Source organism: Mustela putorius, unplaced genomic scaffold, assembly GCF_011764305.1.
Source record: "Mustela putorius furo isolate JIRA1106 unplaced genomic scaffold, ASM1176430v1.1 tig00537293_pilon_pilon_pilon, whole genome shotgun sequence".
Taxonomy (NCBI): domain Eukaryota; kingdom Metazoa; phylum Chordata; class Mammalia; order Carnivora; family Mustelidae; genus Mustela; species Mustela putorius.
This window is the reverse complement of record NW_025422431.1, coordinates 2,231,915-2,256,421: the sequence shown is the minus strand read 5'-3', so window position 1 is coordinate 2,256,421 and position 24,507 is coordinate 2,231,915. Positions and strand designations below refer to the sequence as shown.

The window sequence follows — 24,507 nt, the reverse complement described above, 5'->3', positions numbered from 1 at the left end:
GGTCTATCTTTTACTAGCAGTTCAGGGGTTATTCTGAGACTTGTGCAGTTTGTTCAAATCTTGTTTCATTTCTCAAAGCCTTTGCTAAGCTGGTTTCGGTATGCTCCAAACATACGTAGTTCAGATTAAGCTGTGACTTGTGTGGATTCCTACACAGAATTATGGGATCATCGTCTTTGCCCGATTCTTCTTCACAGTTCCCTCACACATTTTAGTCTGTAGAGACCCTTTTCCTGGTTTCTGTGGCCAGAAAGAGAGTTTCTGTTGCAATTTAGACTGCCCATGCTACTCTGCAAATGGGGCCCACCCTTATTGCATTGCCGCTTGTGAGGGAAAACAAACAAAATGGAGCAACACACCCATGTGAGTCACTTCTCCCAGTTTTGACACGTCTCTATAGTCCACCTACTTTGTTTACTTTTCAGAGTCCAGGATTTTCAGTTGTAGTCAGCAGGAGGGATGAGCTGTGGTGGCCTTATGCATCATGGTGGAATCAGGACTTTGCTGTATTAAATTCGTAATTTGGGATCTCCTGCAGAGAATGGAAAAACATTCTTCTCTGTTCCTAGCTTGCTGACATCATCAGTCCCTGTTGTTTTTTGTTTTTCCTGTTTCCATTTCCATTCCCTTCCAGAGACAACTGTGTTAACAAGTTCGATATTTGTCCTTAAGTATTTATGAGTCCTTATAAAATAGCCAGTATTGTTTATGTGTATACTTGTTTTTAATTTACCAAATTGATATTAAGTCTTGCTCTTTCTTTATTTTTCTTTTAAAGACTTAATTCTTTTTGGAGAGAGAGCAGTCACACACACAGAGCATGCACGTGAGAGTGTGCGTGTACACTCAGAGGAGGGGGAGAGGGAGAGGGAGAGAGAGTGTCAAGCAGACTCAGCCCTGAGCACCCAGCCCACCGCAAGGCTTCATCTCACAGCCCTGAGATCATGACCTGAGCTGCTGAAACCAAGAATCAGATGCTTAGCTGTTTCTTTTTCATTCAGCAGTATGCTCTTTTGGTTATGCTCGTGTGTCTATGTGTGGAAATGGTTTATTGCTTCCAACAACTACCTAGTATTCCATAGTGGGCCTGTATCATATTTTACTAACATACATTCTTAAGAATGGTCACCTGTGTTACTTCCATCTCACCTCAAACCTCTACGTGATTCTTACCAGCTCTACCACTGAAGTGTTATCTTGAATTTGTCAACTTACCTCTGCTACAGAACCTTAGTTCAGGTCCTTATCATCTCTTATCCACACTGTTACATTGAGCTGCTAGCCCTTCTCCCTGTATTCACTCCTCCTCCAGGAGTCCTTTTCCATACAGCATCCAGAGTGGTCTTTCTAAACCGTAAACCTAAGGCAGGCCTCACACGGATCTTCAGCTGGAAAAGGGATGTCTCGAGGTCCTTGGACCACACTTTGAGAACTACTGCTCCCCTGTGCATTCTGAACGACCTAGTTACTGATGAGTGTTTCTTAACTACATACTGATTGGTCTTAGATTTGGGAATTTGGATCCAGCTGTATACCAGACTTCTCCTGCCAGCTTACCTTAGATAAGGTAGCCCCTTTAAGGCTGGGAGCTAAGAATCATGTTGCCTAAATAAGACAGGATAGTGCTGACACAGTGTTTAGGGAAGATAGATCAGACTAGGGCCCTACAAACTCTGCTTTTCCTTCTTTGTTCTCAGGGATAGTATTTAGTTACTGTCTCTCTGTCAGAGAAATTGGGAGGCCTGAACATACCTGGTTACTGAAGGATCCTCTGAAGTATCAAAGAATATCCTATTACTTTCACTACTTTCTTTTCTTTGATCAGTCTAGAAAAGAGTGCCTAGGGGTGCCTGGGTGGCTCTCAGTGGGTTAAGCCTCTGCCTTCAGCTCAGGTCATGACCTCAGGGTCCTGGGATCGAGCCCCACATCAGGCTCTCTGCTCAGTGGGGAGCCTGCTTCCCCCTCTCTCTCTGCCTGCCTCTCTGCCTACTTGTGATCTGTCAAATAAATAAATAAAATCTTTAAAAAAAAAAAAAAAAGAAAGAAAGAAAGAGTGCCTACTTGGGCTCCAGAGTGATCATTAATGTGGACCGCTTTTATTACAATGAAGTGTAATAATTTTATATGTTGCCTTTAGTCACAACTGTTGTAATTGTTAGAGTACAATCTCAGGTCTGTTTTTATTATCAGGCTTTTTAGTTTTTGCGTAGGTAACCGACTTGTCTTCTTATGATATAAAGAATTAACAGGAACTTTACTCCAGATCCTCCTTTGTGGTATGTCTATTTGTTTCATATTACTAGCAGGACCCAATGCTCCATAAAGGATAATAGTTTCCAGTACACTATCCCTCATGATGACTCCTTAAGTGGTTCATCATCTGCCTCATCATGTGAGCCAGTGAGTGATTTTCCACCATCCTTCCGAAAATCTACCTACTGGATGAAGATGAGAAGGGTCAAGCCAGCTGCTGCTTCCCGTGTTGAAGGTATCTCTGTCTTATGTCAAAGGCAGAGCAATCTCTAGGTAGCTGTTGTAAATGTCACACATGTGTATCTCACATTTATGTTAGGCTGCCACATACTATTCAACTTTATGAACTCTCCTTCTATTTTAGAGTGAAATTTTGCTGATCTCACTCCTGTAGGTTAGACTGGTATCAGCCTTCCCTCTTCATATGACTTGAACTTCTTTCCCGTTGTTCCAGTTTGATCCTCTGTTGAAGTTTAGGGGCTGGTGTAAGGGCAATTCTGGGTGTCATTGTCTTGGTGGGCATAGTCTCAAGGGTCCTTAGTAGCCCTTTATCTGGAGCAGTTCTACTTCTGTATTAGCTTTGAATCAAGATCAAGAAAGCACATTGCCTGAAGGCTCTTACTACTCATCGGGGAATAGTTGATCACTTGGGTGGAGAATAAGAAAAAGGGAAAAGGGGAGGTTGAATAAGTTAGTGAAGTGTTACCAACTTCCCTAAAAATGTCGACCACTTCTGTGAGGCTTGTGATCTTCCTCTATGATGGTTTCGTGACTGAAGTTCTGAAGGCAGGTCAGAGACGTTCACTTGTAAACCACACTGAGGGTTTTGTTTGTTTGTTTTGTATGGTGTTTCAGGGTCAGGTGGAGTATCAACCAAAGGAAAAAGGAAACCCAGGCAGGAAGAAGATGAAGACTATCGAGAATTTCCTCAGAAGAAGCATAAACTTTATGGTAAGGGAGTAACTTTGCTCATTCTCTTTCCGTGGGTGCCTGGGCTTTATTCTTTAGAGGTACAAGAGAGACCTTAGGTTTTGGCCCTTAAAGCACTGTTGTTGAGCCCTTTGATTTTTTGGCATGGAATGGCTTCCATCCTGCCTGACTCTACCAGGTTTTTTTTGTTACAACTTAAGGGAGTCCGTTGGTTGAGGGAGTGGGGCACAGGGTGTTGAGAACATGAGGGAGGAGATGTTGGCAGTAGAGATGGGGTAGCAAAGTTGATATTGTCGGGGCTCAAGTTTCTGTCTTGCGTCAGGGAGGAAGCAACGGCCTAAAACTCAACCTAATCCCAAATCCCAGGCTCGTCGTATTCGGAAGGAACCACCAGCTTATGCAGCAGGTATGTTTTCTGTTGGAAGCTTTGGAGTATCTAGTTCTCACACCCTGTCTTTGTTGTTGTTGGTGGTGGTTAAGGGATAATGTAGCAGAGAGTTTCTTTAAGGAGGCAGTTACTAAGGGCATGGGTTTGGAGGCCTGTCAGACCCTTGTGGAAGGTTTGGCTCTTAATTGGTTTTCTGGCCTGCCACCTTCTAGTTAACTTCTGCAAGCTTCGGTTTCCTTGTTTCTGAGTGGGATAATGAAGGCAGTCAAAATTTTCGTAGATATTAGATGGGATAAGAACATTGTACAAAGTTTCAGGCACATGGGAAACACTCAGCAAACTGGCTGTTGAATATCTCTGAATTCCATTGTTATATGCGGCTTTGAAAGTGTTGCCCATCGTGGCTTGTACCTCAGTAAAGCTAGGAAAAAAACGTTGCCCAGTTCTGTAAGCCACTGGGTTTTTGAGTGGTGCCCAGATGGTTTTTATCATGGGAAACTGAGTAGGTGTTTCCTCACTGACTTGAGAAAAAAATATTTCTAGAAATTATATGCAATGAGTCTTTTCCCCAGGAAGGGAACAAACCATTTTTATGTTACTTTTACTAAGTTTCAGGATTGTGCTTTTTGTTTCAGGAGAAGGCTGCAGATTATGAGGTGTTCCTTTTTCTCCTTTGTAGGCAGTTTGGAGGAACAGTGGTACTTAGAAATTGTGGATAAAGGCAGCGTCTCCTGTCCTACCTGCCAGGCAGTGGGGAGGAAGACCATAGAGGGCTTAAAGAAACACATGGAGACCTGCAAACAGGTTAGAGATTTTGTGGCATTTCGTGACAGTTATGCTCTTTCCCCATACCTTAGCTCTCTCTTCTGTGTTGGGTATGCTGATACCTGTGGAGCAGCCGCAGCATTGTGTTAGAAAGAAGACAGAGGCTTTTGAGTATGACAGACTTGGGTTTGAATCTTCACTCAGCCACTTATTTGTTGTGTCATTTAACTTTTTCATGTGTGGGCCTTGGTTTTCTCATTTATAAGAGAGAGAAAATAATTTTGTGCGGTCCCTGAGAGGAGAAGAAAGAAAGAATACATGCAAAGGGCCTGTTCCATTACTTGGCAAATATTGGCACTTAGTAAATGGTCGTTCTTCCAAATTGGGTTGCTTTTCCTTCTTTGTCCTTGAGGAAATGACACTGAGGTGGTGGGATTTTGAGATGCCTTGACTGTTGAGTTTGGGAGTGAAAGGAGATACGGTTGAGAGTATCTGAGTAGGACTTTTTAACATTCTATTTTTCTGTTGAACAGCCTGGCACTGAGCAGTATTTCTTCCTTGTAGGAAATGTTCACTTGTCATCATTGCGGGAAACAGCTTCGCTCCCTGGCAGGGATGAAGTATCACGTCATGGCAAATCACAATAGCTTGGTAAGGTGTCTCCTGTCCCGTATGAGCCTGCGGGGGGTTCGCATGTCTTTACATAGATGAGTTTGGATAACCCCGTGGAGGTGGCTGAGGCTCTGGGGCTTTGCAGGTGTGTAAGAAAGAATTCTTTTTCTATAGAAGAATTATGTACAGTGAAGCTGTTTTGGTGGGTATTTTTGTGTTTACGTTAGCCCCAAAGTTTCATCTCCTGGAAGCCAGAGGCTCTGAACTCTTACTTGCATTGCATTTGCTTCCTTGTCTGTCAAGGAGAAGATGGAGAAAGCCAGGAGTCAGATAACTAAGCCTCATGGGCCTCGGCTTAGGTGCTAGTCCAGTCCTTGATTCTCCTAAGATACCATTTTTGTCTGTATCTATCTTTCCTGTGAATCATCTGCTCGTTTGCTTCTCTTGCTTTCTAGCCCATTTTGAAGGCTGGGGATGAAATAGATGAGCCAAGTGAGAGAGAACGGCTCCGGACAGTTCTAAAGAGACTGGGCAAGCTCAGGTGCATGCGTGAGGTAAGAGCCTGGGGACAGCATCTCTGTCAGCCTGGAGTCTCAAGTCACTGTCTTTCTGTTACTTTCTTCCATTTCTTCTCCTTCTCTCTTGTAGACCTGGTTCTGTGTCACCTTCCAGCATTAAGACTGGCTCCTGCTTTTCCAGGTGTTTTGAATTCATTAATAGTTCTTTATTTTTCTTTTGCATCTCCACAAACTTATTTTTCTCCCCTTTTCCTTTGTTCAAAGGGGTTCCTTTCCCACCCTTCTTTAGTGTGATGAAAAGGCTCCTGGTAATCTCCTGGTGAGGAGCTTTGGCATCGCTGGGTGTTTGGTTGCTGCTGGGGTGGGGTCGAGTCCCGAGGAACCTCTGCGGCAGAGGAGACGCACAGTGCTAGCGGACTGGATGCTGACTGAACTGACGGAATGTCGCTCTTGGTGGCAGACAGGACAGCTGTTAGGGCAGGGACGAGGGACAGGGAAGGGTCGTGCTAACGGGAAGTGTTGGAGAGGGTCTAGCCATGTCGTAGGATCTATTTATAGGGTGTGGTGGTTGAGTCTTCTGTGGCTGTTTAGAAATTGAGAGATCATGTCAAAAGATGGAAGATTATAGTTCAGGCCTCTCTCCTGTGTTCAGAGTTGCTCTAGTAGCTTCACCAGCATCATGGGATATCTGTACCATGTCAGAAAATGTGGCAAAGGGGCTGCAGAGCTGGAGGAGATGACCCTGAAATGTCACCATTGTGGAAAGCCATATAAATCGAAGGCTGGACTTGCGTATCACCTGAGGTCAGAGCATGGGCCTGTGAGTACTGATTACTTTCCAGACCCTGTTTGGGGGATCTGTTTCGTGGTGACTACTAACCCTGACATTTCCCATACCTCCTTACTTCCTCATTTGTATCCCCTTTTAATCTTTGAGTGCTTTTGTTTTCTCTTGTTTTTTCTTGGTTCTCTTTTTTCTGCCTTTTGAACATAATTAGCTTAGAGAAATCAAAGTTCAATGTATAATCTGTAGAAGTAGACTCATGATTATCTTTCTAAAGCTTAAGGTGTTCCCCTTTAGCTAGAAATTTTGTGGAAATCTCTGTCCAGCTGGTTCTTCTGTCCCAATTTTTTTGTCTTGACTTTTTTTTTCTTGATTTCTAGGCTTGCCCTACCTCATTTTTTTTTTTTAGAGTTCCATTTCAAGGTATAATTTACATATGGTAATTAATATTCACCCTTTTTAGTGTATAGTCATAAGAGTTTTGACAAATATGTACAGTTGTGTAGTCACCACCACATTCAAGATCTTGAACGATCCAGAATGATCTAGATCTTTGACCACCGATCTATTTTCTGTCCCTATAGTTTTGCTTTTTTTCAGAATATCATAAACAGAGTCATACAATGTATAGCTTTTTGAGTCTGGCTTCTTTCACTTAGCGTAATACAGTTGAGATTCATCCATGTGTTGCATGTATCATTAATTTTATTTCTTTTTATTTCTGTCTAGGATTCCATTGTATGGATGTTTCACAGTTTCTTTATCCATTCACCAGTTGAAGAACATTTGCGTTGTTTCCATTTTTTGGCAATTATGAATAAAGCTGCTATAAACATTAACATAAAAGGCTTTTCTGTGAAAACAAATTTTAATTTCTCTTGGGTAAATACTTAGCTATGGGAATGCTAGGTCAAATGATAAATACATGTTTATAAGAAACTGCCAAACTGTTTTTCAAAGTGGCTCTGCCATTTTGCAATCTCACTGGCAAAATGAGAGTTCCCATTTTTTTGTGTCCTTGTTAGGACTTGCTATGGTCAGTGTCATTTTTTTCTTAATCCATTCTATTAGGTATGCAGTGGTCTTTCCTTGCAGTTTAAATTTGCATTTCCCTAATGACTAATGACATTAACCATCCTTTCATATGCTTGTTGGCAATGTGGGTCCTTAGTGAAGTGTCTGTCCTCTTCAGTGAAGTGGCCTTTGAAAGCCTTTATTATTGGAATTTCATTGTCTTACTGTTGAGGTTTAAAAATACTCTGAGTTTTTTCATGTATTTTGGACAGAAGTCCTTTACCAACTACATGTTTGGTTTTTTTTTTTAAGATTTTATTTATTTATTTATTTGTCAGAGAGAGAGAGAGAGAGAGAGAGCGAGCGAGCGCACAGGCAGGCAGAGGGGCAGCAGAGGCAGAGGGAGAAGCAGGCTCCCAGCTGAGCAAGGAGCCTGATGCGGGACTCAATCCCAGGACGCTGGGATCATGACCTGAGCCGAAGGCAGCCGCTTAACCAACTGAGCCACCCAGGCGTCCCCCAACTACATGTTTTTATAATGTTTTCTCCCAGCTTAGCTTTTCATTTTGGATAGCATTTTTCAAAGAGTAGAGTTCTTAACTTTGATAAAGTTCATTCAATTTATGTTTTTTTTCTTTTATGGATAATGCTTTTATTGTATCTAAGATATGTTTGCCCAGCCCAAGGTACAGTTTTTCTATTGCTGCTCTAAAAAAAAAAAATCACAAAATCAATGGCCTAAACAACACAGCTGTATTAACTCAGCTTGTCAGGCCAGAAGTTCAGGTATAGCACAGCTCAGCTGACTCCCCTGTGTGGAACCTCACCAGGCTGGCATCAAAGTGTCAGTAGGGCTATTCCTTTCTGGAGGCTCAAGGGGAGAATCTGTTTTGAGGCTCCTTAAGATTAAGAGTTGAGTTCCATGCAGTTGTAGGGCCTCACTTCTTGCTTGCTGTAGGCCAGGAAGTGTTCTCAGCTTCTGAGGGCCATGTGCATTCCCTGGTTCCCTTCATCGTCAAGGCAGCAGCCGTAGTGAGTCTCTCATGCTCTGAATCTCTCCTTCCTTTTCTTCTCTCACACCTCTCCTACTTGATTTTGGACTTTAAAAATTAGATCTATACAAGGTACCTTCCCATCAGCATGCAGATTAGTATTTGGTTGAATAGCTGATGACTGTAGCCTAGCCACAGTGACACATCAAGAAACCGTCATACCCAGGCTTACAAAATTTTCGCCCTTGGTTTCTTTTAGAAGTTGTTACAGTTCTATGGTTTACGTTTTAATTCATTTTCAGTTGACTTTTTTAATGTAGTATGAGATATGGGTCGAGGGTCCTGTCTTAGCACACAGCCATGTCTTGACCTTTAACCACTTTGACTTACCAAAACAACAGATTTTATCCTGAGAAGTTTATTTTTTTTAACCAACAAAATACACATTAAGGTGGTGGAACTTTATGCTAACGGTTAGCAAGCTAGTAAATAGCTTTTGATACTTAGAGCAGGAAGGATGGCCTTTAATCATTGGCTCTGATGGAAGCCACTTCTCAGGCCTGTGTTCTGCTATGTCTCATTCTTGCAGATCTCATTCTTTCCAGAGTCAGGACAGCCAGAGTGCTTAAAGGAGATGAGCCTGGAGCCAAAGAGTGGTGGTCGAGTTCAGAGGCGTTCTGCCAAGATAGCTGTATACCACCTGCAGGAACTGGCTTCTGCTGAACTGGCCAAGGAATGGCCCAAGAGGAAGGTGCTTCAGGATTTGGTACCTGATGATCGGAAGGTAAAATAGAGACTTGAAGTATTAATGTCGAACCGTGTCTGCTTCTGTACTTACTGTGTACGGAAAACTAAATGCACTGGAGTGCACGATAAATGATATTTTGCTGCTTTATTCTTAGAGATAGAACATGAGTGTTTGGATTCCTGTGGGTCCTAGAGAGACAGTCCGTTTCAGAAGTTTCTTAATTTTGGACTACTTCCAGAGGGAATGGGCATTTCCAGATTAGTGGTTTGCCTAGTTGTTTCCCAGTGTGTTTCCACTTTGTTAGCTTGTATATAGTAGTTTATATTTAGTTTAGATAAATGCTTGCAACTTGCTTTTCTGGCCACAGAACTCCTCTCCCTTCCCTCTTTGTTTCCCAAATGGAAGCTTATATAAAACACCAGTATGTAAAATAACGGACAGCAGAGTCGCTCCGAATAACCACGGGGTAGTAAACCCAAAGCTTTGTCTACTTGGCCTTCTTGATACTTTTATCATTCCCTCCATGGTCGCAAGTATATTTCTGCAGGGTACAGAACCCAGCTTGGAAGCCTTTGGTTTAAAATAGATCATAGACCAGAAGAACATTATTTAGCCAAGAGGAGACAAGAGGTATATGACTTATGGGAGTAGTTATGGGAAGGACTTGGGAGGATCTACAGTGAAGATTGAGATTAGAGCTAAGGACCTATTACTCTCCATGGTATGGACAAGAATAGTTTAGATTCGGCTCAGGGCTTGGACTCATGTGAGAAGAACGTCATATGTTAAAAGAAAATGGGTCAAATCCTAGAAGTTAATACCTCTTACTTGGCCTAAAAATCAGTCCTACAGGTGTCCCAGAAGTAGGGTCCTGTTTTTGAATATCAGAGCATCCTTTCTTGTTTTAAACTTACTGCTGCTTTCTTCCTGTCACAGGCTAAAGTATATGGTTATCTAAATTCAGTTTAAATGTGGATTTTGTACAGTGGTATGTGTATTGTGATATTGTAGACCATCTGGTTTCATTGTGCGTGGTCTGCAGAAGGAGAGGGAAAAGCAGGCTCCCCACTGAGCAGGGAGCCCGATGTGGGTCTCAGTCCCAGGGCTCTGGGATCACGACCTGCTACCTGTGCGTCTGACTGGTTTGGCTATAAATCAGGGTTCCCATAACCCCATCCTTGGTTTCGATAATTTGCTAGAATGGCCCATAAAACTGGGGGAACACATTTACGGGTTTGTTATAAAGTATATAATAAAAACCTACAGATGAATTATAAGTTGAAGAAATAAATAGAGTGAGGTTTGGAAGAGTCTCAGGAGGAGGAGAAGGAGCCCTGTGGAGTTGGGGGTACACCACAGCCTTGGCATATATATATATATACATATATATATATATATATATATGTATACATATGTGTATATATATGTGTGTATATATATATTATGCTAATCAATCTAGAAGCTCTCTGAACCCCATAATTTTGGGATTTTTTGGGATTTTTATGGAGGTTTTATCACGTAGGCATGATTGATTAACTCCATTTCTAGCTACTTTCCCTCTCCAGAGAATGGGGAATGGGTCTGAAAGTTCCAAGCTTTAAGTCATGGCTTGGTCCTTTCTGGTGACTAGCTCCCACCCAGGAGCCTACTGAGAATTGCCTCATTAGAACAAAAGATACTCCTGTCACCAGAATGTTCCAAGGATTTATGAGCTCTGTGAAATACTGGTATTACTCAGGAACTTTGGAGTTTTAGGATCTCTCTGTCAGGAACCAGGGTCGAAGACTAAGTGCTGACAGGAACTGAGTGCCAAGACCAAGATACATTTTTTTTATTTCACAAATTATATATTCCATTTTGAAAAACCTTTTTATTTGGGAATAATTTTAGACTTGCAGAGCTATTGCAGAATTAGTACAGAGTTCCCATATGCTCTTTACCTGGCTTCTTCTAATGCCAGTTCCTTACATAACGAATGACATAGTATCCAATTAGGATTCCATCATAGGACACCATAAGGATCCCCATTTAATTCTCTTTACTGTCTCCTTAGTGTCCTCTCATCTGTTACAATTCTGGCTTTTTTTGGGGGCGGGGGTGTCTTTTGTGCTCTTGACTCTTTTGAAGAGGACGGGCTGGTTATTTTGTAGAATATCCCCAGTATGGATTTGTGTAGTCTTTTCTCGAGATTAGATTGAAGGTCATATTTTTTTTGTGAAGAATACCACTGAAGCAATGTTGGCCTGTCTCAGTGAATTGTATCAGGAGGTATATGACATTGGAATGTCTTTTTACTGATTATAACTTTGATCACTTGATGAGGGTGGGTTGTCAAGTTTTTCTCCAAGGCAAAATTACAGTTTTCCCCCTTATAATTAGTGAATGTTTTGTGGGGGGGATTTACACTATGCAACTGCCCTTCTCTAACCATACTTCTGCCAACTTAACATAGTATCCATCACTGCAACAATTATGGTTGTTTGCCTAATGATGTTGAGTGCTCCCATTATTTCTTCTGCAGTTATTAACTGGAATTCTGTGAGAAAGATACATCCTTTTCTTCTGTTACTCTGTTTATATCAGTATGGACTCAAGGATATTTTATTATAGCATCGTAATATGGTGCTGTTATTGTTGGTCATTTTGTGGCTCAAATCATCTCAGAGTTGGCCATCAGGAGCACTTCCAAGTGGCCCCCTGTGTCTTTTGGACATGCCTCTATCTTTTTTTTTGAGTACTTCTTAAATTTTTGATACCATGAGATGCTGTAGGGTCATCTCATATATTCCCTGCCCTAGCCATGGAATCAACCGTTTCTCCAAGGAATGCTGATTTCTTTTATTTTTTATTTTATTTTTTTTTTTTTATTTGAGAGAGAATGAGTGAGAGAGAACATGAGAGAGGAGAAGGTCAGAGGGAGAAGCAGACTCCCCAAGGAGCTGGGAGCCCGATGCGGGACTCGATCCTGGAAGTCCAGGATCATGACCCGAGCCAAAGGCAGCCGCTCAACCAACTGAGCCACCCTCTTTTATTGAAGAATATATTTAAAAACCAAGATTTGAATGCCAGGTGTATTTATGCCTGCTGGGGTGTCAATGCTTCTGGGCCTTCTTGGTGGGTAGAGCTAAAGTTATATGAGAGAGAGAGTGTGTACGTGTGTGTGTATCCATGGGTGCATATGTCTGTGCATATCGATATATATGTATATTCATGGGTGCATACACACACTGTATGTTTTTTTTTTTTTTTTTTTAGATTTCATTTATCCATTTATTTGAAAGAGGGAGTGAATGAGCTGGTGAAAGGGGGAAGGGCAGAGAGAGAGTGACAGGCAGACTCCACACTGAGTGCATAGCTCAAGATTACGACCTGAGTGGAAATTAAGAGTCAGATGCTTAACTGACTGCACCACCCAGGCCCACTCTGTCTCGTGTTCATTTCTCTGTCTGTCTGTATGCATATTGAAGGCCATGATACCTTCAATTCCAGTCCGACACCACAAGTTTCATTCTTGCCTTCCTCTGTGCTTATTTGTAACTCCTTTCTTCAGCAGTGAGAGACCTGGCTCTCATTGTGTACAATATATTTACTTATTTGCTTAATTCTAGTTTAATACAGTTTTACAGTTGTTAACCCACACCCCTGTAAAAACAGATTTGTTAATTAGAGAACAGTAGTAGTTACAGTTCTTTTCATCTTTGGCCTCACACTATATAATCGGAGTCCTATTTTATAGTTACTTAGATTGTCCCCCTGCCCCGTTAGGTTTCTCATTTGTAATCATTAGGTTCATATGTTACTCTTATTACACTTTGGGTCCCCCCTACATCTTGTTTAATTGAAACTAGTCATCTATCTTGGGGGTATGGGAAACATTACCATAGTTCTAAAAGTCAGACTTGTATTAAAGGTCTTCTTAGAGAAGGGCCACTGCCCTCTACCCAGTTCCCAGTTCCTAGAACCCTTTTATTTCCATCCTGTTCCCACCCTGCTCCCCACAAAGGAAAACACACTCAGTAGTTTCTGGTTTGTCCTTCTTATATTTTTATGGGATGGATGACTAGATGTTGCGTATTTTCTTATATTATTTTCTTTCTTGTGTAAGTCCTTTTCTGAACTTCGCTTTATTTCACTTAAAGGTGTATCCTGGAACTCACTCTGTATGTGTTCATTGAGATCATTCTCATTTTTTATAGCTGCATAAATATGATAGTTTATTATATGAATATAGTAGCTTATATAAATATTCTGCTATCACTATAAAAGGATTTTAGATGGACCCATATATATTAGCTGCATATATTTAAAGCCAGTTCTGTGCTCTGATCCTTTTATAGATTTGCCAGAGTTTCTTTAGGGTGACTTCCTTACTACCTCTTACCTCTATGGGCTTTGGTTCTGTTTTTCGGTCTCAGTATCTGTTTCAGTTACTTAAATTTTTCAAGCAGGAGGATCGTTTACTTCCTGGAAATATAGCCATTACCTGTGGTGAACTTTATAACTGTCTCTCCAGGTGCTAGCTGTCTCCTTTCTGGAAACTACAGTTGTTCCTGTAAGAAGAGACTAAGTTGTGTCAAAGCACATGGAGCAAGTGTGAGGAATAGTTAATTCTACTTGGGTGGTAGAAGGAAAGATTGTGTGTTCCATTCCCAGAGTTCTCTCACATCTTTGTTTCAGGTCGAACCTCAGTGTTTTTGCTTCAATTTTTGAAATGCCAAAAATTGGGGTGCTTGGGTGGCTCAGTTGGTTAAGCGTCTGCCTTTGGCTCAGGTCATGATCCCAGGATCCGGGGATAGAGTCCTGCTTTGATCCCAAGGAGCCTGCTTCTTCCTCTTTCCTCTGTGCCTCCCCTGCTTTTTCTCTCTCTTGCTATCTCTCTCGCTATCTCTGTCTCTCTCTCAAATAAATAAATAAAATCTTTAAAAAAAAAAAGACCAAAAGCCCAAAATTAACATGACACTTTTGAAGAAGAAGGAGAAATGCAGAGGGGCAGGGAAAAAACATTAAAACTGCTCAAAATTCCACCACCCAGAGATGACTACTGGTAACATGTGCATTTATAGCCTTCTAGCCTTTTCCCCAGCTACATATATTTCTATTGAATGTATTATATATGTGTACCCTGTAAGTATACCTGTTGTAAGTACATTTTATATATAGTACATATTTGTATCCCTTTTTTGTAACAAGTGTTTTAACTGTATAAATGCTCTGTCACTAGCTTTTTCAAACTAGAGATGAAGTTCTGTATCTGAAAGGCTCCTGCCCTATGTTAAAAATCAGACTATCCTAACATTAAACAATAGACAGCTATACTTACCAGTTTCAGGTAAATTTGTATTTCAAGGTCTCACATACTATAATTTTTTTTTTGCATATGAACGTATGCTTGTTGAACTCCAGAATTATATAACCTGAAGCATTGGGTGTGAAACTTTTGGGGTATTTTGGTTGGAAGTTGAATTCCTCCAATAAATGTTTCTTGTCTTGTAGTTAAAATATACTCGCCCTGGGCTACCTACCTTCAGCCAGGAAGTCCTACACAAATGGAAGTCAGATATCAAGAAATATCATCGCATTCAGTGCCCTAACCAGGTGGTTCTTTCTCATTCATTTCTTCAGTAAATGTTTATCAAACTGCTGTTTCAGTTATTTATTTATCATGACAAAGTACCTGAACCTCAGTGGCTTAAAACATCAATTATTGGATTTGTTCAGAATTCTGTGAATCAGTAATTCTGCTGGGGCTCAGAGAACATTCTCCTGTTGTACATGGCATCAGCTGGGATCACGTGTGGGTTGTACTTAGCTGCAAGCTGGCACAGGACCTGAGTGTCTAAGATGGCTCCTGTGCAGCTAATTCTGCTGGGAGCTCGGCTGTCCCCATGGCCTCTCTCCATCAGGGTGTAGCGGGTTACCAGCAGGGTGCATGGCAACTGACTTCTCAGAGTATCCCAAGAACATGAAGGTAGAAGCTGAAGATCTCTTAACGCCTAGCTTCAGAATTTGTTCTGCATCATTTCCATGGTATTCTGTTGGTCAAAGGACTCACAGGGTTCACCCAGATTCAGAGGGAGGGTAAGTGGACTCCACTTCTCACAGGGAAGAGTGGCAGAGAATTTCCAGACATCTTTAATCTACCACAGAGCCATATATGATCATATATGCTCCTATCCTTCCCCAAGTAAGGAGCAGACAACAAGAAACAGGAGACTCATTTGTACTGAAGAAAGCAGATTAAAATAAATAAATAAATAAATAAAACTGTGCATTTTTGTTTCTCTGAGTGTTAAAGAAAAAGTACCAGAGAAGAGAGTATCTAAAGCATTTCTGAACAGCTTGTTCACCTTTTTTTTTAAACCTTTCCTTGTTTGTTTGTTTTTTTCTCTTTGCTTTTGTGGCTTGCTTGTTTGTGGATTCTTTTCCTGTTTGGTTTGCAATGAATTTATTGGGCTTCTTCCACATGTAGGGTTGGTCAGTGTAAACGAGCAGGTTGCTAAGAGAAGGATGAGGTTTCGTATAGTCTTATATTATTTCTTCTTCTCTTTTGCAGGGTTGTGAGGCTGTCTACAGTAGTGTATCAGGCCTTAAAGCTCACCTGGGCTCTTGTACCTTGGTTTGTAACTTTCTGAACAATTTATCTTAACATGACCTCCAAAGTAGTCTGATAACAGAAGAGAATTCAGTTTAGGTGAACAGCCAGTTGTCCTGTTTGCTGTTATCTTCAGAGGCTGGTTTAGCTTTTTATGTCCTAAAGATTCTTGGTCTGTTACTGGATGGAATGCCAGCATATGTCCAAAATACAGAAAAAGCCAACATAACCGTAAATCTTATCAATTAAAGTATTTGGAGGAAAATATTATTAATTTTGAGTCTCTGCCAAGGATTTAACTTCTTCCACCTGAGCCTCTCCTGCCGTGGGCCTGGCCCATCTTATTGGGCCTTAAACTTTCTAGAATCAGTTTACCTGTGCTTACCTGGATAGGTGAAGAGCCTTTAATCCCATCTGAATTGGACTGGCCTCTGGGGATGAGACTCTCTATTCCGGGTGTCAAGCAGACAGCTGTTCACCTCACTGAATCTCTTCTGTGTTGACCCAGGTGCCCTACAACCCACAGCTGTGGGAACTGCTGCCACTTAGTGTCTGAGTCCTTAAACTAGGCATTATGGATGATAATTCTCTAATTTTGGACGTCCAAGGCACTCTTTGCAGCAGTGCATTATAGTGGGAAGAATTACATACATTGGTGCCTCTGGGGAACTTCAGAAGTTTGATCATTTGGGAAGAGGAACCAAGAGAACCTGGAAATGAAATGACAGAAACAAGGGAAGATAGGAAAGTGTGATGTGTTCTATGATGTGAGTAGGAGAACTTGAGGTTGTGTTGAGGCGGTGGGAAGATTACATGGAGAGTTATATTAGGATAGATTTGTAATGGTGACAGTCTGCTCAATCTGGTTTCCCTAAATATATTGCTGTGTTGGATTTTCTTCCTTCCTACCTTGGCGGCAGTAAAATCCCCTCTTTTCATCTCTAACGATCCCTATACATGACCCAGGTATGTGTTCCTGAATTTACCAGTAATTTCCTTTTCTTTCTCTCTTGAAAACAGGGCAACTTTGTGGCTGGAAAATACAAGTGTCTTCTATGTCAAAAAGAATTTGTGTCAGAGAGTGGTGTCAAGTATCATATCAACTCTGTCCATGCTGAGGTGAGGTCCCTGCTTTCCCACCATGTTTTTGTAGTCCTGTGGAACCCATACATATGCCCCAAGAAAGGTGGATTTTGTGCATTTTTATGGGCTAGGACTGTCGTAAAGTAACTCAAAAGTGGTTACCAGAGATGAAGTTAAAATACTTTGTAAAATTACGTGCATAATTATATTTTTCTTTGAAAGCATTTGAGCTCACTGTAAGTGTGAACATCCCTGAACCCTTCTGATTCTTTTAAATTCAGTGAAATCAGGCACTTGGGCACCAGGCTGAATTTACACCTTTGGAATTCTTGTTTTATAGCCATCTCTGTACTTCTGTTTTCTTTTATTCTAATGTCTTTGAGCAACCTGTTTTTAATGTTGTTTCAGATGCTGCAAAGAAACAACTATAAAGGGCATTAGTGAGACAACTGGAGAAACTGGAATATGGACTTGATTAAATAATAGTAATGAGGCAATATTCATGTTCCCAAATGTGATCACTGTATTATAGTTGTACAGGAGAAAGCCCTTTTCTTAGGCAGATTTGTGCTGAAGTTGTTAGGGATGAAATAAATCTGCAAATAACTTGCAGATGGTTCAGCAAAAGGAAGAAAGGGAAGAGAAGTTAATCCTGGTACAAATCTAGGGTTCATTGAACTCTTGCCACTTTTCTTAAGGTTTGTAAATTTCCAAAATTAAAGAATCAATTCTGTACTAAAATGCTTTAAGGTTCAGAAAGTCGAGTTTTCTCTTAGGCCAACTTTTTAATAATACAGATGAATAGAGAAAGTGTTTCCTGCATAATTAAATACCTGTATTGCAGAAGTTAAAGGAGTTAAGTGTGCATTCTCTTGGAATATCAATTATCAACTGATCACACTTCTGAAGTTTACTACAGAAACTGTTGTTGCCTGATAAGAAAAAAGAGCGAGCACCTTTAGCTGTTTTCTGGCCTCACATTCTTTTTTTTTTTTTTTAAAGATTTTATTTATTATTTATTTGACAGAGAGAGAAATCACAAGTAGGCGGAGAGTCAGGCAGAGAGAGAGAGAGAAGCAGGCTCCCGCTGAGCAAAGAGCCCGATGCGGGGCTCGATCCCAGGACACTGAGATCATGACCTGAGCCGAAGGCAGCGGCTTAATCCACTGAGCCACCCAGGCGCCCCTGGCCTCACATTCTTAACAATGTGGGCTGTAGTTAGTGTCACCAAATGTGGTCACTGTTGTTTTATAGGTTTAAGCTTTGGGAGTCTCTTTGCATAACTGAGATTTCTTCCGGAAGGCAGTCGTATCTTTTTTTATAATAATAGCTTACTTTTTCATATTTTAGGAATTATTTAAAAGATAATTGATCTTCTGACAAAATCTGGCCTTTACATAGTTAACCTGTTTCTTCAGTTTCTTCCTAAGAAGTTGGGGCCAACAAATTTCACTTGGTTTGGGGCTTGTTCCTTGAGCGTTACTTTGATGATTTGTGCCTGTATTTATGAATTATATAGGGTGGTAAAACATTTTTACTCTCTTCCTCCCTCTTGGCCTGACATTTTTTTATACTACTTTTTTTTTTAAACAGAAATTTTCAAATACATGAAAATGGGCAGAATAGTATAATGAATAGCCTTAGCAGACATCACTGAATGGCCAGTCTTGTTTACCTTTATAATCACACCCACTTTTCTTGTCCCTTAAAGGCTTATTTTAAAGCAAATTCCACATCCCATGTCAATTGTTATTGCTTCTTTTGATGTTGTGTCTGAAATGTAAGGACTTTTAAAAAGATATAACCACAATCATCATTACACATAAAAAATTAGCAGTGGTTCTTGAGGATTATCATATACCCAGTCATTATTTAAATTATTTAAATTCGCTGATTGCCTCATAATTTTTTTCAGAGTTGGCTTGTTCAAATCAGGAGCAAGGAAAAAAAAAGGTCCATATACTGTGGGTTTTTTTTTTTTCTTTTTTTGCATGTTTTAATCCAGAGTGCTACCCAGTAGAAATGTAATTTGAGTCTTGTATATAATTTAAGGTTTTCTGGTAACCACATCTTAAAAATATAAAGAAAACAGGTGAAATTATTTAATTTAACCCAGTATACCTAAAATACTATCTTTTGAACATGTAGTCAATACAAAAGTATTAATGAGATACTTTATATTTTTTCATACTAAGCCTTTGAAATTTAATGTGTATTTTTTATACTGAAGTATATCTCAATTTGGATTAACCATTTTTCAAGAGCTTAGTAGCCATGTGTGGCTAGTGGCTCTCTCATTGGATACCGTAGGTCTAGAAGTTTCCCCTTTCCTCTAAAGAAGCGGTCATTTGTCACATATGTTTACATACCTTTTGGGTTTTGCTGATTGCATTTCTGTGGTGGTGGTCCTCTCTCAGATATTTCCTATAAATTGGTAGTTAGATCTAGAAAACTGATCCGATCACTTGATTTCAGTTGAGATTCATTTCCTTCTGTCCCCTTCCTTCCTTCCTTCCTTCCACAAGAATGTTTCACAATTGGATTCCATGTTCCTCAATCTTAATTTTTTAAACTGAGTCTCAGAGAGGTTAAGTAATTTCCCCATGGTCACAGAGCTAGAAACAGTTGGGTCTTTGCACCTAGGCGGTCTGGATGCAAAGTTCATACCCTTAACCACCATACTACCATGAAATAAAAATCTCCTGTGGCCAAGTGCTTTCTAGCTCATGAGATTTTTCTAAAGGAGATAAATGAGTGGGATGATGCTAAATGAACAGACTTTGTAGATCACTTACTGAAGTCTCCCAAATCATGTCTTAGATAGTAAATGCTTGTGATGACTACTGTGTATTGAATTTCTCCAGTTCAAAGTACAGAGTTATAAGTTATAAGTTATCTGTTTCCTTCTTAATGCCTCTGCCCTAACTATGCCTTTTAGAAATTCTTCCCACACCCAGGGGGAGTTGAGTTGGTGGACTGTTGATTTCAGCTCAGGTCATAATCTTGGGGTTGTGGGATCAAGTCCTGTGTTGGGCTCCATGCTCGGCAGGGGGTTCACTTGGGATTCTCTCTTGCCCTCTGTCCCACCCCCTCCTCATGCTCTCTTTGTCTCTCAAATAAATCTTCAAAAAAAAAAAGTAAAGAACGTCTTCCCACACTCATTCTTTGTGCTTGCTACTGTGTATTGACTGGATGGTTTTTCCATTTTGCCTCTGTAGGATTGGTTCGTTGTAAACCCGACGACAACCAAAAGCTTTGAAAAGCTAATGAAGATAAAGCAGCGGCAGCAGGAAGAAGAAAAGCGGAGGCAGCAGCACAGGAGCAGAAGGTCTCTGCGAAGGCTGCAGCAGCCTGGCATCGAGCTTCCCGAGGCAGAGCTGAGTCTTAGAGTAGGGAAGGATCAGAGGAGGAGTAATGAGGAATTGCTAGTGTCGGCCTCCTGTAAGGAACCAGAGCAGGAGCCTGTGCCGGCACAGTTCCAGAAAGCAAAGCCCCCAAAGACTAACCATAAACGAGGAAGGAAGTAGGCAGGCAGTGCGAAAGCTCCTAGGAGGGCGGACGTGATGCTGTTGTCATGGGGACCTGTGCTGGGAGGACTGAGTCACGGGGGCTGAGTGAGGAGAAATGTCCTTTTCCAGCTGTTTGTGTAAGGCTGTGACTTTCTCAGCTCCTTCCTCCTGTGTAAATTTCACTGTTCTCCCTATTTATTCACTTTGGCCCCACCCCCTTCCCCACCCCTTTTGGGTAGGTTTTCCTGCTATTCCTCATTGGAGTCCTCTTGTTTTTCTCTTCTCTTGCCCAAAGAGCTCCCTCTTAAGGCTAATTGTGGGCCCCTCTTACCCCCTACAAAACTGAGAAACCCGTTTGGTTGTCCTTTTCCTTCCTGGGCTATAGAATGTTCTTGGACTCTCCACTGATTAAGTAGTCATTCCATCATCTCGCTTATGAAACAATTCCAAATTAATTTTTTAAAAATCATACTGACTTATCATTTTGTATTTGTGATATAACAATCCTAGAAGCTAGAACTTGTCACTCATGTAATAAGCTTATCCTGTCTCCTTGGGAAACAGATTTTATGGAGGCTGTTTGTTCTCTCAATATGGTTTTAGGATTGAAAGTAAGAAAATGGATTTAGGATGAAAAAGCTAGAACCTCTCTACACTGGTTTTCCTGGGAAATGTTTCGTTTGTCCCATGTAGCAGTGACTGACTGACTAGACCCACAAGCATGAAAAGCAGCCCAAACATTAACATGTCCCAAACGTGAAAATGATTGGAAAGAAGGAAGTAGAAGAAGCAATAAATACTGCCTTGACTTTCTTGGGGTTTGAGGCCTCCTCATTAGTTGTTATGATCAGTGCCCTCTGGAAACTTTGTTTTCTCCCCCCGTTTTAAGGATTGAGAAATAACCACATTGCACTTGATGTTTTGACACAGAACCCTAGTGTTCCCTGTAATGCCACTAAGATTGGCAGCCAAGGTACACATTCCTTCTCCCCTGGACTTGACCTCACTTGTTAGTCTACACTGTGCTAAGTCTTCATTCCTCCCTTTAGCCAACCTCTGTCTCTTGGGAGTTTTCTGAGAATATTGTCGTTTGTCCTCTTTTATATGTGGAGTTCTATCCTCTTTATATCTTGAGACTTTGACACCAGAGGTGGATATTTATCTGATGCTGGAAAGAAAAATACCTTTACTGTACCTCATGCCTACCTGATTAAAAAATGTCTGGTAGGCTACTTTTCTTCAAGACTGGCTTTCTCTGGAGCGTTGCTTAGAACAGCTCTGTTGCTGTGTTTCTAGATTCTCTTCCCCCTTTCCACAAATACTGGTCTTCTATATTCTTGCCAATTTTTGTGGCACATGCCACCTAAAGAGCAAAGACCCCAAACCCTGATATGGATAAATACTACCTTTTCAAATTCTGAAAGGCTGTTACTACTCTTGAGGTCTGTGTTCTGTGCCGCTCCACATAGCTTTTGTGAAGACCACTTTCAAACAAGGGAGCATTGAAACCAGATTTGGATACTGGCAGAATAGATAGTTTTGAAACAAGTCAAGGACGCGGTCTGTCCACTCTACATTTTCCTGGGCAGTTGCACCTTTAAAAACCCTTTTGGTAGATGAGGATTGTCAGGGAGGAGAAATGAAGAAGCTATATTAATTTCTGGTGAGTAAGACTTGGGGAATGTTGGGCAATGACAAAAGAAATAAATGACTGTCGGTTAGAATGATGTTTCCAGTTGTTCATTGACTTCGACCTGCTACTCGACTCCTTGCTGACACAGCATATGGGGGTAAGACAATGGCTAGACATGGGAGTGGGTTTGAAATAAGTACCAAATGCAGGGGTTGCGATAGTTTTTTAGCCCCTGAAATTGGCTGGTTAAAATGAGTAATTCGTTTGAGATGAAAGTGAATTAGTATAGAAAACTTGTCCAGTCTCATCCAAGGCCCTTGCAGGCACTTTAAAAAATTTTACCTTTCTGAGGCATCCAGGTGGCTTAGTTTGTTAAGTGTCTGCCTTCAGCTCAGGTCATGATCTCAGAGTCCTGGGATCGAACCCCGCAGCCTCTCTGCTCAGCAGGAAGCCTGCTTCCCCTCTCTCTCTCTCCCTGCTGCTCTGCCTACTTGTGATCTCTCTCTCCCTGTCAAATAAATAAAATCTTAATTTTTTTTTTCCTTTCTGAGGCCAGTTCTCAGCAGGATATATTCTTATATATATATTCATATATTCATACCACTGAGTCTTTACATTCTTAAACCAAATTTATTGGGATAATATAAATTTGACAATACTGAGTATAGCCAGGTTGTGGAGAATGTGAACTCTCATGGACGGTTTGGAACGTAAATTTGGTACAATCAGTTTGGAAATGATTTGGCAGTATCTAGTCAAGCTGAAAATACGCCCTGAGACTTAGCAGTTTTATTCCTGGGTACATAACGGAGAAAAATCCTCTTGGTCAGCTGTACCAGGAGACATAAAGAATGATACTGTGGTATGGTTTACAACACGTAGCAGAGACTACTAGCTGTCCACCAAAATCTGCTCTCACCTCGCAGAGTTATAGGACTATAGGACAAGTGGTTAGGCTATGTTTCCCAGCCGTCTAACCCCCTGTCCTGTAGTGAAGGGGTAGCCAACCAGCTTCCCAGCAGTAGATCGTGAGGAAAGTGACATGTGTCACATCCAGGCTAGACTTTTAAGATAGTGCATGTACCTCTATGTTTTCTTTCCTCTTCCTTGGCTGGATGCAGATAATAGAGTGTCTTTGGGGGGTGGCAGAGCACAAAATGGAAAATAGGTGATACCCTGGATCCCCCCCGAAGGACTAATTGCCAACCAGGTACATCTGTCTGACACTACTAAAGGGAAAAAAAGAACTGTTATTAGAGGCATTATATATTCTTGGGTGTCTTTGTTAGCCTACTCTAATACTAATTTAAATGTCCATCAGGAGAAGGGACAAGTTGTGATAGAGTCATCCAGTGGATTACTATACAGCTTATAAAATTAACTAGAGCTGCTTGTATCATAAAGACATCTCAAAAATAATGTCTGGGATAAGCAAGTTACAGTGGACATGAAGTGTGCCATTTTATATAAGGTTTAAACAAAAACCATGCTCTATATTGTTTATGGGTATATAAAAATATCTTTCTATGCTATATAGGTATTTGTATTTAGTGTACATTTATAGTTTAATATCACATTTACATATGCAGGAATGATAAACACCAAATTTAGGACAGTGCTTCTGGGATTCAGAGGGACTACAAGTGAATTAAGTTCTTATTTCTTAAGGTGGTAGGTAGTTTGTTCTGGTCTTCTATATTGTGTGTCTGAAATACTTCGTTTTAAAAATCAGTTCTCACAACTTACGCTGCTCACCATCTTCTTAAAAGGGAACGCTTTAGAAATTTCCCTTGTGTTTTATTCTTAACCCTTCATTTTCCCTTCACCCTTTAGTCTGTTCTTTCGAGTCACTTCTATTTCAGCCACTCCAGTCTGAACAATCATCACCTCTTGGCTAGAGTGTAATAGTTTCCTGATTGCTTTTTTCTGGTTTTTACTGGCTTCCTGATTGCTTTTTTCTGGTTTTTACTGGCTTGGATACTTGCCACGTAACAGCTATATTGAGTTTTTAAAATTGTAAATCAGACCTAAATCAGACCTCATTGACCTGCTAAAAGCCTGGTTTCTGGTGCCGGTAAAGTCACTTCCTCTTTGTCAATAAGGCCTTCTGCTCCCACCGCTAACCCTTTTAGCCTCCTCTCCCTCTACTCCACCCCTGTTCTCTGACCATTCCCTAACTGCACTTTAGCCACATTAACCCTTTAGTTCCTGGAACCTACTAAGCCTCATTCCCGTCTTAGGACCTTTACCTTATTGTTCCCATTGCCCAGAGCGGCGGCTTCCCTGATTTTTGCAAGGTGGGCTTCATTGTATCATTTACATCTTAACCTAAATTTCACCTTGGAGGTCTTTTCCATCTAAATGCACTTTCTGTAACATCACCCTGTTTCATCATCTTCATAGCTAAGCAGGCTAAAAGTAGGTTGAGATTAGTTGGCCAACCTACTGCTCACTTGGCAGGTATGGATTTCAAGGTCCCCTTATCAGGTAAATCACCACCCTTTAAAATCTTCAAGGGTTGAGACCTAACTCTGAAAGGGACAGACATAAAGCAATACACCATTCATTATTTGAGATGGTAGGAGTTAAAAAATAAATGTATGGGATGGAAGTTATCCACTTCCCAATTAGATAATTGGTTAATTATCCCAATTAGATAATTAATTTCCCTCCTGCAAAGGCAGGA

At 40.9% G+C, this 24,507-nt stretch overlaps 1 protein-coding gene across 3 annotated transcripts in view; it reads left to right on the top strand.

The window, feature by feature from the left end:
* ZNF512 (zinc finger protein 512) overlaps positions 1 to 21,915 on the top strand; it is a 29,003-nt gene extending 7,088 nt beyond the window's left edge. The window contains exons 3-14 of one of the 3 annotated variants that reach the window (XM_045073869.1): positions 2,307 to 2,488; positions 3,109 to 3,204; positions 3,506 to 3,589; positions 4,251 to 4,375; positions 4,901 to 4,987; positions 5,404 to 5,502; positions 6,119 to 6,286; positions 8,846 to 9,040; positions 14,498 to 14,599; positions 15,558 to 15,620; positions 16,617 to 16,715; positions 19,898 to 21,915. In XM_045073869.1, the coding sequence (XP_044929804.1) occupies positions 2,307 to 2,488; positions 3,109 to 3,204; positions 3,506 to 3,589; positions 4,251 to 4,375; positions 4,901 to 4,987; positions 5,404 to 5,502; positions 6,119 to 6,286; positions 8,846 to 9,040; positions 14,498 to 14,599; positions 15,558 to 15,620; positions 16,617 to 16,715; positions 19,898 to 20,206 (1,609 nt within the window). In that variant the 3' untranslated portion in view covers positions 20,207 to 21,915. Of the gene's footprint in view, positions 1 to 2,303; positions 2,489 to 3,108; positions 3,205 to 3,505; positions 3,590 to 4,250; positions 4,376 to 4,900; positions 4,988 to 5,403; positions 5,503 to 6,118; positions 6,287 to 8,845; positions 9,041 to 14,497; positions 14,600 to 15,557; positions 15,621 to 16,616; positions 16,716 to 19,897 lie in introns of all 3 variants that reach the window. The other 2 variants (XM_045073867.1, XM_045073870.1) reach the window with 2 other exon arrangements.
* Positions 21,916 to 24,507: the final 2,592 nt, after the last annotated feature.